This window comes from Akebia trifoliata, chromosome 5 (assembly GCF_017979445.1).
Source record: "Akebia trifoliata isolate Shusen 1 chromosome 5, ASM1797944v1, whole genome shotgun sequence".
NCBI classification, from domain to species: Eukaryota; Viridiplantae; Streptophyta; class Magnoliopsida; order Ranunculales; family Lardizabalaceae; genus Akebia; species Akebia trifoliata.
In genome coordinates, this window is record NC_141379.1 from 2,791,826 (window position 1) to 2,809,859 (window position 18,034).

The window sequence follows — 18,034 nt, forward strand, 5'->3', positions numbered from 1 at the left end:
AAGCACGTTACGTGGAGTAACGAACTGAAGATCAAATACGTGTCAAACAGACGAAGCACTGAACTATAACGGTGAGTGACACAGCACAGCTAACACTTATCTGTAATTAACGGCTTTTTAACGAAACCCTAAAGGCGAGATTCGCGCCAACGAGAAATTAGAAAGCACAGAGAGGAAAAGAGGAAAGAATAATTGCCCCAAACCAATGGTCAATCCATCAATCAATCTAAAACCAGAATTTAAACTCTATATCAATCGAATTGGCCGTAAACTGCGAGTTCATTGGATTCCTTTCTTAATATTTTACAGACCAAATTACATCAAAGATAGTTTTTTTTTCCCCTATTTTTTCTTCTATTGTGATGAGAAATTAGGGTTATTGCCAGTAGTTCCCGTTGTGTACAAGGTAGATTCGTCTAGGATTTCTCTGGGGAACACAAGCGTGGTAACAGAGCTTTAATCCAGGACCAGCTGATTTATTGAAACTGACGGGAAATCCCATAGGAGTTGAGATCTGATGGATGGATCGATCGGTCGCCATGGCTGGAAATATTGGAGTTCGAGATCTGACAGTTTTCATTCCAGAGGAATCGATGACAGAGGAGTTGGACGATGGAGGAGGAGAAACTTTTTTCATCGATTTCGGAGGATAAAGAAAGGATCTGATCTTTAATGGTGAGGATGAACCCTTGCTTGCTCGATCGTATTCTTCGATGAGATTGGCGAGATCTTCATCAGAGGTGATCGAAACCAAGGCATCTAGATCTTCGGTTGGTAACTGACATCTCAGACTCACTGGAGATCCACACAACTCTCCAAACTTCAACAAAATTTCTGTATAAAAAAACAATCAAACTTTGTCACTCTAAACTCTAATTCAATCTCTAACAAAGAATCGATCGAAAACTTAATAAGAAAAAGAGAGAATCGAAGAACAAACCTGAAAACGGAACGGATCGAAGAACGGAGAGGACTCTGGTCTCGCCACCTACGTAACGAAGCTTGCCATCTGGAAAACGAGGGAGGATCTTGCCGCCGTAGCTACAGAGGAACTTAATGGTGTTAGTGCCATTGTGAGTTTTGACCGTTACGTCGTTGGAGTCCAGAGATGTTCCAGCCATGCTTTTAGGGTTTTGGATTCTAGAGAGAGAAGTTCAAAACTTCCAATTCAGAGAGAGAATGATAGAGGGAGAGGAAGCTCGAGTGTTTCCTTCAAGCCTATCCTCCTCACTCTCGTCTCCCTATTTGTAGGATTTAGTAGAGGAGGTGAAATAGAAAGTAGCCACCACTCACGTCACCGAGAAGTCAGGACCCCACCGCAGTTTAGTTTTAAATAAATAAAAATTCCTAAATAAGACCACCATTTTATTTTGAGTCGCGCTAGGGTGACATTTCAATTACTGAGGTTTTTGCATTTCTGACGTGTAGGTGCTCACATAACCGTTAATGCCATTTCCTCGCGATACGACTAAACACATCAACGTTTTTATGTGCACCTCCACGTCAGAAATGTAAAAGATGGCAGTACATCAAATGTCACTCCAGCTTTAGTGTGTTATTTTCAAATTTAGGGTTTAGGATTCAAGAACCGTGTCCCGTACTTAATTAAGGTCAGGTGGCACTCGATTTTTACGTCACGTGGCACTTTTGGGAGACACTATCAGTATAGATATTCGATGAATCTACACACACAATACCAGTTTGATTGGTGACGTGCACCCATTGACAACTTGATTTTTATTAGTTGGATTTAAATTCTTTTTTCAAGAACTTAGATCTAGTCGATACAAATTATTAAACATTATAATTTTTTAATATTTAGGTTCACCAAGACATAGACCACATATCCATACTATCTATAACTCCTAAAAATGTCATGTGCCATAAAATAAGGTGTCACTTGACCTTGATCAAATACAGGATATAATCTTGGATCCTTACTTTTTAATGGATCCTTACTTTTTGATTTATTTATTCTCGAAACAAGGAGGAGTAATTTTTAAAATAAAAAAATTAGGAGATTCTATTTTCACACAAAATTTTGTTAACACCAATCCAACTCATATGTAAATCCTAAAGCTACTAGTCCACTTTTTGAGTGGCATTAATGAGAGAGATCTTGACTTTTGAATTCAAACTCCTCTCATTGATCACTCATAAGGATTTGTGAGGGCATTACATGTTTTTGATTTAGGATGGATATGATGTTATAAGAGGTTAATTTTCTCGTCCTTATTAATCATATTTCTGTTTGTGTGGACATTAAGGACTACCCATACCTTCAAAGTTGGCAAATCCTCTTATTTGTGGGTAAGGAAATGACACGTTTGTTATTTATCTATCTTTCTATTTTACTCTTCGCAACAGAGTTCTACTAAATTTCTCTTTTTCTCCTTTTCATTTAGGTTAATAATTAATTTACATTTTTCTACTAACTTCTTATTATATAATTACCATTGAATTACTTGTCAAAAAAAATAGTCCAAACTCATCAAATTTGAATCTTAAATATACATCCATCAAATGACAGAAAATTATAAGTTGAGCACACAAAATTATTGTGATAAATGCATTTATTTAAGTTTACTTTTATTCCATTATTTTCAACATCAAATAAATGTCCATATTAAGGTTATAAAAAAATAAAAATAATTAAAGCACTCTTATTTAATCAAATGAGTCGTGGTAAAACGACCCCCCCCCTCCCTTTGATATGCCCCAATCATAGAATCGTAGATCGTTTGTCTTGGGATACATAAAAAAATATTTATGATTATGTGTATACGGAGACAAATGATTTATAATTTTAAGATGGTGGCACGTGTCAAATTGGGAAATCATTACACTTAATCAAGTAGGAGATGCCCCTTTTCATCTCAGTTTTTTTGTATGACACGATAATTTTGGATTCTTGTTAAGTCGGTTTGGAAAAACGTCAATACAAATGTTATAATTGGAAAAAAGAATTCGTTAACCAACCGGCAATTTCTCGCAGCTTCTTTCTCAAACTAACTATGTAACTAATAACCTATCGAATCTGACAACCCAACATCTTCCCAACAGAGTTACCATTTTTATATTCACTATTTAAAAGAAAACAACAAAAAATTGAATAAAGAACCCGCAAATACTCGACACCTTTTGGATCATTAATCCCACTTGAAAATACCAATAGTGTCACACTTTTATGAGTTGGAGTTACGCATTAAACTTTTGATTATAAAAAAAAAAAAAACAAAAATATTAGGCTGATTGATGATTTTCTATTCTTCTTGATTAGAGCATTTGTCATCATGGGGAAGGAAGATATACGTGTAACAAAATCGGTTGAGATCAGATACTTATGAAAAATTATTCCACCGATTCTCAACAAATTATCATTATCACTTGTGCTGATTTTAATGTGGGTCCATAAAAAGTAACATGGCATTTAGAAGGATCATGGCAGTGTCTAGATCGTATACGCCCAATGAACATGGTTAAAATCTGCCTTCCACGCCTCATCTTGTCACATAGAATCAGGGGCGGAGCCAAGATTTTCTTTTAATGGGGGTAAACTATCATTAATTGTATAGTTGAAGAACTTGAATGGAGGGATGTGAGGGTGTGGGGGCAAAAATTAATGGGAGATGAGGGGTGTGGGGGCAAATGGAGAGAGAGGTGAGGGAGTGGGGACAAATAGGATATGTAATTAGTTGAAAATATAGGGGTGTCTCAAAGTTCTGTGGGATCAATTGCCCCCCCCCCCCCTCCTCCCCTCCCCTCCCCTCCCCTCCTTACTAGCGCCGCCCCTGCATAGAACGTATGCTAAAAAATGTTTTAGAAAGTGTTGAGTTTAGTTTCACATGGGACACTCATTGTCTTATCTCTCTCTTTACAAGTTCTTGGTCATCTCTACTCATTATCAATTGATTTTTATTTGAATTTCCAAGGTTATCATAATATCAAAATGAGATCTTTCTCTCTTTCACATCACTTAATTCATATCTTCATATGTTTTAACCTAATCTGGATCACACACACACATGGAGGTGTGTTGAGTTTAGTCTCACATCAGACACTCATTGCTTTGTCTCTTCTTACAAGCACTTTTAGAGATATTTGTTTAAATTTTATAATTTAATTTTTGTCCATATTCCAATTTTAGAATCTAAAATAACATCTAATCCATAATACAATATTGAATCTGTCATTAAATAAATAAAAAATTAGTTAAAATGATAAATGAGGTAGGACACATTTCTTTCAACTTTGACATTTGTTTCATTTATTTCAGTATCAAAGTAGTATTTTTTATATTTAAGTATATAATATGTGTAATGATTTTGTAACTCAAACTAATACGGTGATGCAAAAACTCAATTAACGTTGACATTGCCAGAATTGTAGATTTTTCTCTTAGGATACTTTCTCCTCAGGATACACAACTACACATCCCCATAAAACATCTAAAATGTGTATTCCGAGGAAAAAAATATACAATTCTTGCACCTACCACGTCAGTGATTTTTATACTATGAAGTTGAGTTAAAAATCAGCCCTCATATTATATTTAAGATTTTGTTAAAGGTATTCGTTAAACTACAATAAATACACTTTGAAAATTGGATTTTGAACAAAAAATTACATTAAAAATTATTTTTTACCAAAATACCCTTCGATTCTAATTTTGATAGTATATTTATTGCACTGTAACGTGTGCCCTAAGGCACACGTTAACAAAACCCTAATATTTATTACAAGAGTCGCGATAATCTGATTCCACCACAAGGCATATTCAATTGACTTCTCTAATGTAAGGTAAGCTAGAATCATAGATTTTCTTTCACTGGGATAAACAATTGCATAAATTTATAGGGATATATGGTAGTGTATCCCGAGACATAAAGCCTTTGACTCTGGCACACCCCAGTTAGGGGAGTTGATTGAGTATGGCACATACGGGAATCATATTATGATCATTCTTTATTACAATTTTAGTAATATAAGAAACAGATTTCTAAGAATGCCTAAGAATATTTTCCCGTCTCATCCGTTAGATTGGTTAGATGCTCACATCTATTCTAAATATTTAAAGTACGATATCTATTGGTTAGCAAAATAAACCTAGGATATCTATTTCATGGAACTCGTTACTCCAACCACCTATGAACGCCACGTGTCCTGATAATTAGACAATATCACCATCAACGACATTAACACTTGTACACATTAATTAACTCTTTGAAGCGGCGTGGATGCATCTTAATCCATCGGGCCCACCATTGTACTACAGTACGCCTCATATCACAATCTTTTATGGAGATAGTATTCCCGAGACTTGATTTCACATTCATACGTAACCATGACTGTATGAGAGGCGGGACCCAATGCCACACACATGATGGCTCTATATTGACCAGATGTCAACATTTGATAAGACATAAACATATCTAAAGTACAAGTTGCAGCATTTAATTGCTGAAGTCGTCTTACAATAAAACCATTTCTTGTCAGGCATTGATGATATTTTTGAAGGCTATGGTGACTTGCGATATTTTGATGTAGAATTACGAAATTTTCGTATTTTTCCAATTTAAAATCCAAACTTAGAAACTTTATTTTCATATCTATATATCTTTTTAATAGAGGAATCTCTCTCTTATATGCTTTAAAAAATCAAATCTTCAATCCCTGCAATGATGCATAATTCAAAAGTACTCACATGGGTCTTCCAAGTGTTCTTAATGGATTCACATTGAAGGTCCTACAAGTATTTTATTAGTAATCCATCTTTTATTAGTATAACATAAGAGTTTTCTAAATCGACTTCTTTTGACATCACGAACAACATTATATTGACATGACAGTGGACAAAGAATCATAGATTTTCTTGAGATACAAAATGAAAAATCTATAGATCTTTGCTCATTGTCATGTTAGCATAGTGTTGAATCCAGTATCAAAGGAAGTAAATTCAATATTTTTAATAATATAATTTGATAATTTAATAAAATAAAATAACGAAGGTAATAATAATTATTATTCAATGTTTATTTCTAAAACTCCATGACGATAGAGTACTCATCAATTACACATTTATATTCAAGTCAATAATAATCTCAATCTAAATAAGACATTTTTAATTAATCTATTTTGTAACCCTCATTTGATGCTCTTTCTCTTTATTAATTTCATGGCTTACTTCAACACTGTATGTTCACGAAATTTGTCCCTCAAATTAGGTTTTTTTTTTGAAGTATTTTATTTTTCGTATTCTTGGGATTTACTTTTAATTTTGGTAATTTTGTTGAGTTGTGTCCATCAAGGACTTGCCATGTATTACTCCTGCGTCATGCGTGGGGGTCCCCTCTTGATTGAATTTCCAAGAGATATTTATCACATCTTCTAAGTTGGATTTTTGGATAATATTTGATGTAATATATAAGTCCACAATAATAAAAATAAAAATATACTTATATCTTAAAGATTAATAATTCTTAATTACTTTTATAATAAATTTCAAAACTTTTACGAGTAAGCGACAAATTCAATTACCTTAAGTAGGACATCAAGAAATCAATAGGTGCAAACAAAACCCATTTTTGCCATCTTATACTTTTATGAAAGAGGTTCGTGTTCATGATATTTTTTGGCTTCTTAAACTAAAAATAAGGCAATTTTTGTCCTTTTCACTTATTTACTAAAATAATAAATCAAATTTCATGAACATGCTTTGTGGGTCCAACTTAACTGAATGTATATCCACTCTCCTAATTATTCCTCAAAATCTTATTTTATATTTTTATATTTTTATATTTTTATATTTTTTATTTTAATTTGTATTTTATTTTATATTTATATATTTTTTATATAAAGGACCTAGCACATCCACCTTTTATCTCCTTATCTCTTGGAAGAGAGAATAATGCAACCCCCCTAGGTCTTCCCATAGGGCAAGTAAATTGAATGGTCTGGTCATAAGATCCCAAAAGAAATTGTTTTTTTTTTTTTTTTTTTCTGATCCACTCATTTTATCATTTCTTTACTCTTTGTTTCATTGCTTTAGAATCTTATCTCCACTCTTCTCTCTAACACTTGGCATGATAATGATTTGCCATCTGTCAAGTGAAGGGGAGAGTCACATCTATCACACAAACATCCAACTTGGGCTGTTGGGAGGTTGAATGTCCTTTTGTGTAAAGGTTGTCATCAGCCGTGTAAGCTTCAAACGACTATGGTCCTCGATATATAGATATCTTGATGAACATGCAACTCTTTGGACCTTGGGACATTTAACACTCAAAGAAGAAAAATAAAACTACCTATCATATATACCTACCAATTTGTGTTTCTTCCACGGCCATGCTCCACACATTTGATGAGCCTCTCAATTAAGACCATGCCAATAGATGATAGTAGACACTTGGAAAGACTGACAATGTTTTCCATACCAATCATAGAGAAACTTCAAGGCGTGGTGAGATAGCCAAAATCATGTCTCAGGAAGTCAAAGTCTTGAGTTTTAAGCCCCTTTTACGGATCACTCTTTGAGATTTATCCCAGAAAATTATTTGGTGCATGTGGGGGAAGGGACTACAAGTGTCTTGAAGATTACTTGAGTGTTCTAAGAGGTCTAGATACTTCGATTCCATTAAAAAAAAATGTATAAATGCTACAATAACATGCACATACTTACACACACACACATAAGAAAAAGTGTCAAGAGCCATGGACTCATGAAAATTAACTCATAAAAACACACAATCCTGATCATTAAAATAGAACATTTAATTGTCAAAGCAAAACAAAACACATCCCTAGAATAAATCTTAATAATTGGATTTTGTGTTTTACTAGTTGGGATTGCATGTATTTTTACATAAGTGAGTTTTACTGAGTCCATGGATCCCAACCTTGAAAAAATGCATATCTGAAGACAAATAAATGGTAAAAAGGTTACATGGTTCAACAGGATCACCTACATCAATGGGCGATTATGAGATCTTTTCGATTTTTTTATTTTATTTTATTATTTTTTTTTTTTTGTGTGGTGAAAATCAAGATTACAATCTCTTGATTCTCACTTTTCTCTCAATAAAACTGAAATCTCCTTCATAAAAATCCTAAAATCATGGCGATGAATTTGTAATGTCTATAAAAAATGAAACTACCCTCAGGGAAAAAGTCACAAAATTGAGGAGAAAGTTACTTCAAAATTATAACACTCCTATTTGATTTTTATCTGATGGCAATATCATGTAATTAGGAGAAACCGTGCCTCACACGTATAGTTGACAATGCCTGATATAGTGAGGCACCATTTCCTTTGATGGTGCTCGTACAGATTTTATTTACAACATCAAAATCAAGTGCTACTTCTCATAACCAAGATATTAGTATCCAATAGTTAGATACATTCACCTCACGAGGATTATGTGTCATCTTGAGATATGTGTTTTATTTAATTCTCGACTCACACCTCAACAAGATTGTAGAGACGGATGTTCCACAACTCATGTGCGAATTCCCTAGAGTGAAGAAGATGACAAACTACCATGCGTGATGGAGGAGGAAAGATTGCAAGTCCATACAAAAAGTAGGAAAGTTTGACAAAGAAATGACTCCTCAACAAAATGTCTAATACCGAAACAGGCAAAACATGAAATTGGACAAAACCTATGAAATACTTGGAACACAAAAGTTGCAACAGCTACGTATTGAGTGATCATGATATGTTAGGGAAGGAATGACCAATAAGTCAGTTCGAAGGCCTAACATGAACGATTGGATAACCATACTAACTTCAAAACATAGGACAAGAATGAACAATGTGATAGGATACGATGTATCACCCAATCCTCCTCCACCAGACTATAAAAGGGGTCAAAAATTGACTTATGTAAAATTTTCATTATTTTTTCGTAGACTGTTGGATTATTGATGATTTCTGTCGTTTGAGTGAAATTACAAGGACCCCATTAGAGTTAAGGAAAGAAGATATGATATTGATGCACATAGCCTAACATCTTGAGAAGGAATGAAAAAGAGGCATTTTTTACCTCACACTTGAGAGCAATGCATCATTTATCCAAGACCAAGTCACTCGGGATTAAAGAAAGAGATGAGGCAGGCAAGTTAATTTTAGTTGTTTTATATGTTTGAATTATAGGTGCTTTTTTTGAAAGAATTTTTTTTTTTTCATATAAAAATCAATATGAGATTTCACAGAATCCTCAATGACCAATCGCATGAAACTTATTAAGGGTAGTTTTGTAAATTGGGGATGTACTCAATACACATGGGGTTCATGTGATTCACTATGTGAAAACTGAAAATTTTGACAAGGAAATTCGACGGGCCAAAACTCACAAATTTTATAAACCTAATTTTCACGGCCCATGGCCATTGAAATTTTTTATGTTCCCCAATTCGATGGCTTAGACCCATCAAATTTCCCATCCTTCATTAATTTGATGTTTCCGATCTGTCGAAAAAAAATTGATAATGAAAATTTTGACGCCTTGGTCCCTCAAATTTTATGAAATTCGACGGCCTTGAACTGTCAAAGAGAGACTTTTTTCACATTGTGATTGGTCGATCCGGGATTTCATGAAATACCAGATTGACGTTTTTGTGAGCAAACATTTTTTCGTTTCCTTTTGCTAACGTACACCATCTGAGCATGAATTCTTTAACAAGTGGGGTTAAGACGGTGACATGATGGTATGGCATTCTAAAGGGTGGTCCCAACTGGCTCATGTTAGCTACATTCTTCAATTTTCTAGGATGTGGAGTGGGGTGATTCTATAGTAAGGATGGGGTGGGGGTTGGGGGTAGGGGAGTGCAACTGAAAGAATATAGATTCTATAGAATATGGGACCACCAAAACAAGTTGTGGTCCTCCTTTCACACCTGCTCTTTCCATCTTTCAAGATTATTGAGAAAAATACAAAGTAAGACTGGTCTGGGCGTTGATATGTTCGATGCTTTTGCCAACAACGAGGAACCTTTGTCACAGAAGATCGAATTTTCTTTATATCTATAGAATTGGTTTTCCCCTCAGTTTAGGAGGTTTATGGATTTTGTCAAATATATGTGATCATGGATATATTAATATCAGAAAATACTTATCAAGTGAGCATTGACCGTTGATCTATGAACAATAATTATATTTTATATTTGAATTAGGTAAACTATATCATGGCCCTACAATCGAATGAGCGGAATATGATTGACAAGATGCATGTATAAAGGATTATGTCGTTATTCTTTTATTCATCTTTTTCGTAACGAAATTTAAACAATCTTTGACTTGACTTGGTCATAAGAATCAAGATCGTATCCCATTCCTATAATATAGGTAGGGTGTCTATGTGCCACGTTTTTGTTAGAGCTTAAGACACCTAGGACTCCAAACTAAGCCATTTTACACATAACACGCAGTCCAATGTGTTTAAACTCCAATAAGAACATGTCACATAGACACCCAAGAACGGGATACCTTCATTTCACCCAATTTACTATTGATGAATCAATTCACCACCTTATATCTCTACCTCAATTATCAACTTTTAAGAAAATAGTTTTTTACTATTTTAGAATTCTAAAATTTTTATCTTACATTTTATAAATTGATCTAGGATAGAATATTATCATTAGAAAGTTCTTGCTAATATATCTTTACAACCATATCTATTATTAGTTGAATCATACTCAATGGTTCACCTAAAATTAAAGAATAAAAATTGATTTTTAAGGATTTAATTATTAAATCATGTAAGTAGGATTAGGATCATCAATATAGCATAAATAAAAAGTTCCACATGCCGTAAGTATTCCACATAGGCATAATTTTCTATTACATTCAAACGCACATGTATCAAAAGAGATTATTTTTAATTTAAAAATAATTAAAAGGGTTTAAGAAAATATTTTTGCAATTTTGAAAAGAGTCATCCCAAATTGACTTTTTGGGGACTGTGTTCAACACTCCATGTGATTATATGTAGAGAACAATAGATTATTTTCCTCGAGATATATAAAGCAAGACCTATGGTCATTGCGGTGTTGAACGCAATATCCAAGGTAGTCAATTCAACATTTTCCTTTTGAAAAAAAATTTATTAGAATTTTTTTTACTTTTTAATCAAAATAATTTGATTATATTTAAGTTAAATATAAGTATATGAGTATTTATGCCGACTCAAATTTTGGTGTCAAACCACTTCTACTCCGGATTCTCTATTATAATAGTAAAAATTATTACATAAAAAGCATTTTTGCAAAATCCATACATTATCCCTTGGCTTTGGCTTTGACATTGACGTTGAAATCTACGAATTAGGATCTCTATCGGTATTTTATAAAATACGAATTTAACATCCACTAACTATATAAGGCGAGCGCATCCAAATTGGATGACGGGGGATATGGTGTATGCCTCGTATATGCCGATAATCTCTTTCATCTAATGATCCTAATTTTTTATGAGAACTGCTATTGCCACACCAACTTATATTAATGCCACACCAATTCCTATGTAAAGCATCAAAGAATTACACACAGTTGGTGTAGCGTGAGTAACTCTCTTCTTTATTCTATTTGTGTGTGGTGTGTGGTGTGTGGTTTGTTCTACAAACTTCGGTATTTAATATGCATTTTTTGTCCAGGTCAGTCCAACAAAAAGTCGTCCAATGCAAGTTGAGGGGCTGCCATGTAGACGAGGGGTGGTAGAATTGACACGTGGTGGGAATTGGAATAAGAAGTTTCCTGCTGCACTTTTTTTTCTTGGCTTACCATCTCTTGACTTAAAGTCTTCCATGATAGACTATCAAAAAATGACAAAAATACCTTTTTCTTCAACCACTTGCCATAAAATCCTTTTTTGTCCGAACTTTGGTCTTCGAATTTGGTATCATCACCTGCTCTCTATGCTATTTTTATTAATTACTCAATTTCTCTACACTTTCATCTTCTAAATTGATCAAAATAAATAAATACGCCCTAAATGACATTATTAAGAAAATCAACGTGTAGCTCAACGGGTTTTTAGTGAAAAAATAAATAATATTTAAAGGAAAAAAAAAAAAATCTACCAAAACAAATCAATGTTCTTACTCTAAATAATTTATTGAAGACCGGGATCAAAATTCAAAGCAAAGTATCTCAAATGTTACCCATATTATAAGAGTCATGCTGGAGTGGCCTCAAGATTGTACCTCATATCGCACATCGTGTAGGATTCATAGATTTTTTTTTACTTGTAACTCGATGAAATCATCTACGTTTCCTACACACTTTCATGTCAAGACGTGTGATATGAGGTACAATCTTGAGGTCACTTCAGCATTATTCATATTTTTTAATCTATCAAGTTAGTTTGGGTAAAAAGGAAACATTGATATCTAAACATTCTCTTTGTATCTCTGTAGCGCTCTTTTTTATTCCACCATAGTGTGAAATGCATTTAGGTACAATCTTTGGCATCCTCATTAGTCTTTGTTTTTTTTCCCCCGCATTTTTGGCTAACACTCATTTCAAAAGTCCTTTTTTTATTTTCTGGTCTTACTTTAATAAAGCGCTAAGAGAATGGTCTTTTTGGACCACTGCAGTTTGTTTGGTCCAACTGATCATACTTTGATTGATCAAGTGAACAGCTCAAGATGGTATTCAAGTTGTCTCATTAGAAGTAGGTAATTAGATCAGACGGTTCGAGATACATCTCAGGATTAGATGGACATGTTTAACTACTACAAGCAACGCTACCTTGCACATGGGAGGAGGGGACCGATGGTGGGGTTGAGGTTGTTGTCAAGCTATATGGAATTTCCCTTTTTTTCACCTTAGAGGTGTCTTTACGTGATTTTTCAAAGTAATTTTGACATTTTAGCAGACCATGTGTCGGGTATAATATTGCATGCCATGAGGACAATAAATGTCATCATATATGAGAATGTGAGATTCTAGTCGACTGTGGTTTGGATATGTTCAATGAAGATTCATTACAATCTCAATTAGAATAAGAGTTGTGATAATCTGATTCCCCCACGAGTTGTGAAAATCTGATTCCCCCACGTGGCATACTCAATATACTCTCCTGACTTGGCATGTGTAGAGTCATATATGTGCAGTTGTCTATCTCGAGGCAAAAAGATCTATGGTTCTAACACATGTGACATTAGGAGAGTATTTTGAGTATGCAACGTGGGGGAGTCTGAAAATCATTACTCTTAGGATAAATATTTAAATTGAAGGATCGAAAAAACAAAACAAAAATCGAGAAGACTTGAAACAAAATGTGCGGAATTATTGAAAGAAAATATGAGATCACTTTCAATAAAGGAAGATGTAATTATAGACACATTGAAATGGAAGAACATATTCTATTTGGGCCAAACCCAAATCTTTCGGGACTGGAAGCTTTGTGGTTATAGTTTTTTTTTTCTTTTTAAAATGGGTATCCCCGTAGACCGCAGACCGATCAGGTGTCTGAGCCTTGCTTAGTCCATAAATCATGGTCTTGTCCAAGGACTAGTCCTAGGGCATGTGTAATGGCGTGCCCTTGCGGGAGGCCACTGAGGAATTCATGCTCATATTGGGTATCGAACTCACAACCTATGGGCATTAACAGGTTATCAGTCCGAAATTGCTTTTGTGGTTATAGTTGGTTCAACAAGGCAACAGTGATAATGTCTGAGAACTTCAACTATGCCAATTTTATGTTTTATTTGGCCAATTCCGTCCCAAATCTATATCATAGTGGTCATCCCATACCAATACAAATAGCAAAATAAATAATAAAAATAATAAAGTATAATACCAAAATGGTTCGAAAAATGCTCAAGTGTCTTGAAATAACACTGGAAGTAGCACTCGAGTGTGCAAAAGACCATAGACATTTTTTTTTTTGAGATACAAATGTTGTACACTTGAGGAGAATGATAGGTGGCCCAGCTTCATTGAGGGGTTGGAGTTCATAAGCATACTCGATTGCATGTGGAATATATGGAACAACTAGCAAGGAATTAGCCCTTTAGAAAGGGAAGGTGAGTGATTTGTGCTCTAAGAGTGGGCCAGGCCCATCGTGGATTGGGTTTGGAGTGTATTTCTATGATCCTTTAAGGATAGGCCAAATTCATGTTTAGGTCCATTCTCAGGCTAGGCAATTGGCCCATCAAGTGGTCCGGCTCCATATCTTATTTTATTAATGATATTAAACATGTGTGAAATTGGATCCAGCCCAACTTGTAAATAGGCCTGAATACTTGCCGGTTGGGGGCTTGGAGATAGGCAATTTTATTTGACCCAACCCGATTCGACCATCAAACAGGCTGGACTTGAGGTAGGATTTTAAGGCTCGGATAGCATTGGGCCATTTACAATACGGCCCATTCATAGCCCAATCATACAATTCAAAGTCAGCCTTGAAAAGTGCATACAAGTGTTTTAAGCAAATGCCATTCATTATAACTGCATAGACTTTTTTCAATAACATATATACAATTATATAAACTGAAAACCAAAGCAAAAGATAGTGATCTTTAAGTCTTTCAATGCTTCTATAAAAACTAAAGTACTAAGAAAGCAAAGCAAAGCTAAGGAGACTAGAGTGCAAAGTTGAGTGAATGGAAACTGAAGTAAGGATTCCTCTTCTTAGTACCAATGGTGAAACCTTGTGAATTTTGCCTACATAACAATGCGATCGACTCTTTCATCGACTCTGGTCCACATACCAACACTCCCACATCCGACCCACCCGTTTGGATTGGAAATTTAGAAAATATATCTGCAAAATTCATCATATATGAGTTTAAATCTTTAAAATTCAATGTATTTGAATGGTACATTTATAAAACTTGGATAACGTCGTCACGTAAATCAGTAATGGAGAAACATTAATAGAACTATACCTTGAAAATTTGGTCTCTCCCCATAATGAATATCGGGTTCCTCTACCGTTCCCTTTGCTTCCGAATATCTTGGCTCAGTCCCTTCAATTGGTTTGAAATAGCCCCGAGGAATATCTTCTTTCAACTTTCTCCATCTAATAATAGCCATGACTAACATGCCAAAAGTTGTAGCGATAACAAACGAACACATCAAAAGAAGGTCAGTAACCCATGAAGGGTTCTTCTTCTCGGAATCTTTCTTTTCGGAGTGTAGAAAGGTATTGTTTAAGCACATAAGTGAAACAAGGAAAATAATAGAGGAAAACCCTGTTATTGCAGCCATCCAAGGCAAACTTTCAAGTCCATAGGTTGTATAATTTAAACCTTTCGTGTCAAAGTTTATTATTCGCACCTGAGATTGATCGTTCAGTAATTCTCTCACAGTTGTAGCGGATCTATCTTCTTGGGTCACAAATATTTTTACCTTTATATGTGGTTGATCCTCCGGATGGTTTAAAAATATATGTGAAATTGGGTTTAATAAACTGATGTCTTGAGACTTCTTAACTACAAATATCAGTTGTATTCGTGTTGGGAGTTTATTCTTGTTTCTGTTTCTAGTATACGCGATTTCCTGCAAAATGCTTAGAAACGGACTTATCCCAATACCTCCCGCAATCAAAAGTAAGCTATCATATCTGCATCCATAAATTTTCTCCAAGGTTATTAACTAAGTGAGTTGGATACCATGATATAGTATCACTTTATAGTAAATATTTGTAAACTTGATGAACAACTTGTAACCAAAATGGTAACACCATGAAGGCCAAAAAAATGATAAATTTTTGCAATAAAACCATCAATTAATAGCTTTACCTAAGTTCTAGTCCTGTAGGACATCTTAGATTCTTAGTCCCTTTTTCTTTTTCTTTTTTTCCGACTGTTAAGCTTATTTTCATGTCTTGTACAACTTTTAACAAGAATAATTCTTCCTAGATGTAGGCTACCAATCAAATAATACTAATGAATGAGCTAATGCTATGTAATCAAATAACAGTAATAGCCCATTGTATTTTTTCTCTTATTTTAGTTCTAGTTTCTTACATACCTTAAGAAATCCATGGAAACTGGTCCATAAGGGCCTTCAACTGAGACAGGGAGGCATTTCTCCTGACGAGCATCAGAGTCCATGGAAGCAAGGATTGTGTTATAGAGTGAGTTAGTCCATGATCCTTCGCCTTTGATTATAACAGATATTCTCTCATCGTCCACACTAGGGCCCGAAGTAATACTAAAGGGGTGCCATTCAAACTTTGATATGCTAGGTACTTTTAGATATATAACACTCGTTGGAGAATACTTCAATCCTGAAATTAGTAGAAAGTTTCTGTTTAGGCACAACTATCCATCTTAATTTTGATTCATTAGAATGAATTTTCATACTTACTAGGATGTTTTGACAGAGTAAGCTCTATAGCTTTGCTAGGGAAAATACGTGCTGAAACAACGTGTGTAGGTGGTCTCGATTGTATAATTCGGAGGATTTTATCCAAGGCAAATAGAAGAACACCAGAGAAGACCATGTAAAAGTGTCGATCTCCAACGTGAAACAAGAAGAATATGAAGAAGACGGTATATAGATGATGGGTATAGTAGAAAATTTCAAACCGTTTCCGCCTTATTTGTGGAAGTGAAGTGATCCAAATGACTAGCCCTATTACAAGAGCAATCTCTCCTGCGAGGTATATTCGTCCTGTTCTCTGCCACAGCCATATCTGTTCTTCGAGGGAAAAAGAATTACATTCAAGTTAACTAAAATGCAAAAGAGAGGGAAATTGAACTCGAATGTACCTCATCTTCAAGTCTATTCTTGATAGCCCATATAGATAGTATGATCAAGCCATGAAATGTGGAGAAAAATATCATCATGGTTCCTAGACAAATATGGTATCTTACTGAAGCTTCAAATTGGAGACCGATTAGCCGAAATAAACTCATCCCTCTTAAGATGGGCAGAAGAAGAAGTGCTAGACATGCTTCCGATAGCAAACCGAGCCTAGTCCCAATCTTCATGGACTTATACTGCCATCTGAAACATAGGTGAAGCATCACAAACTAAGAAATACTTGATTTTTCAGTCAATATTATGGCTAATTAAGATCACATTTGAGTACCCACGTATTCATTTTCAACGGTTTCATGGGCTTAATCTTCTTAAAATCGTTGGAAATGTGAGCATAGATGGTCCAAACCAAGAAGATGATAAAGAGAGTTGCGGCAAGAAGCTCGCTCCCAGATATAATCCCTAGCCGGCTATGAACAATAATTGGGTTGGAGAGATTGGTGATTGACTTTCTCATCTGTCTGCAATTCAAATTCAATTAGAAAGAATTAGAATTTAATGGATGATGAGATTGGAGAACAAAAAGTAACTCCTCACCTGTTTCTTGGTTGGTTTCCATGTAAATGTAAGTAAATGAATCCGATTATAGCCACAGCAATGATGGGCAACGTATAAACTATGAAATTAAGACCTGCATGTTTTCAACCGACCGAATTAGTATCTATATATTGATTTCGAAATCACGAAGAATTTCAATGCAAGTAAATCGATGAAAGCCACATTATTTTGATGAAAATCCAAAGCTAAGTACCATAATATCCGAAAACTGTATCATGAACACTATCTTCGGCTTTGCGCCATGATTTTGTCCATAATTCAGTTGGTTTGAGAAGCCAAAGACACACCCAACCCGCAGATATCAAGATCATCAACCCTTTGAGAATGGTCCGAAAAGTGTCGGCCGTCGCCATAATTGTTTCCAAGCTCTTGTGATCCGATAGCCACTAGATCTTTGAAAAAATAATGGAGAGTGCACTGTTTATAAAGAGTCCTAACTGGAACCATAAGGTCCCCCCCACTTGATATGTTTGGGACTGTAACTTCCATTGTTACTTTCTTTCTTGTAATCAAGAATTCAATGAAGTCTGCTTTATGGGTCCGGTAAAAGCTGATGTGATATTCTCAGTCCTTATCTTCTTCTTGTTTTGATGGCAGCATCATACAAATCACTGAATAGTGAGTACTCAGTACTCACTCATTTATCTCTCTTTTTTTTTTCCTCTGTTTTGGGCTGTTTTCTTGGTGACAACATTTTCCATGG

The 18,034-nt window shown here is 34.8% G+C and overlaps 2 protein-coding genes across 2 annotated transcripts; both read right to left on the reverse strand.

Moving 5' to 3' along the window:
* Window positions 1-260: 260 nt before the first annotated feature.
* Window positions 261-1,242, reverse strand: LOC147400984 (protein PAL OF QUIRKY-like). Its single transcript, XM_086442058.1, has 2 exons — window positions 941-1,242; window positions 261-834 (listed from the first exon to the last, which is right to left on the reverse strand). The coding sequence occupies exons 1-2, from the start codon at window positions 1,119-1,121 to the stop codon at window positions 377-379; spliced, it is 639 nt and encodes a 212-aa protein (XP_086298184.1). The 5' UTR covers window positions 1,122-1,242; the 3' UTR covers window positions 261-376.
* Window positions 1,243-14,425: 13,183 nt separating this feature from the next.
* FRO8 (ferric reduction oxidase 8) lies at window positions 14,426-17,811 on the reverse strand. Its single transcript, XM_086442059.1, has 8 exons — window positions 17,525-17,811; window positions 17,311-17,404; window positions 17,049-17,234; window positions 16,722-16,959; window positions 16,318-16,645; window positions 15,979-16,237; window positions 14,892-15,568; window positions 14,426-14,767 (listed from the first exon to the last, which is right to left on the reverse strand). The coding sequence occupies exons 1-8, from the start codon at window positions 17,682-17,684 to the stop codon at window positions 14,586-14,588; spliced, it is 2,124 nt and encodes a 707-aa protein (XP_086298185.1). The 5' UTR covers window positions 17,685-17,811; the 3' UTR covers window positions 14,426-14,585.
* Window positions 17,812-18,034: the final 223 nt, after the last annotated feature.

Coding starts and splice junctions, on each gene's coding strand:
- LOC147400984 (XM_086442058.1), bottom strand. CDS start 1,121: ATGGCTGGAACATCTCTGGACTCCAACGACGTAACGGTCAAAACTCAC. Junction 835..940: donor TCGATCCGTTCCGTTTTCAG/GTTTGTTCTTCG, acceptor TTTTTTATACAG/AAATTTTGTTGAAGTTTGGA.
- FRO8 (XM_086442059.1), bottom strand. CDS start 17,684: ATGGCGACGGCCGACACTTTTCGGACCATTCTCAAAGGGTTGATGATC. Junction 16,238..16,317: donor TACTCTGTCAAAACATCCTA/GTAAGTATGAAA, acceptor TACTAATTTCAG/GATTGAAGTATTCTCCAACG. Junction 14,768..14,891: donor GGAGAGACCAAATTTTCAAG/GTATAGTTCTAT, acceptor TGAATTTTGCAG/ATATATTTTCTAAATTTCCA.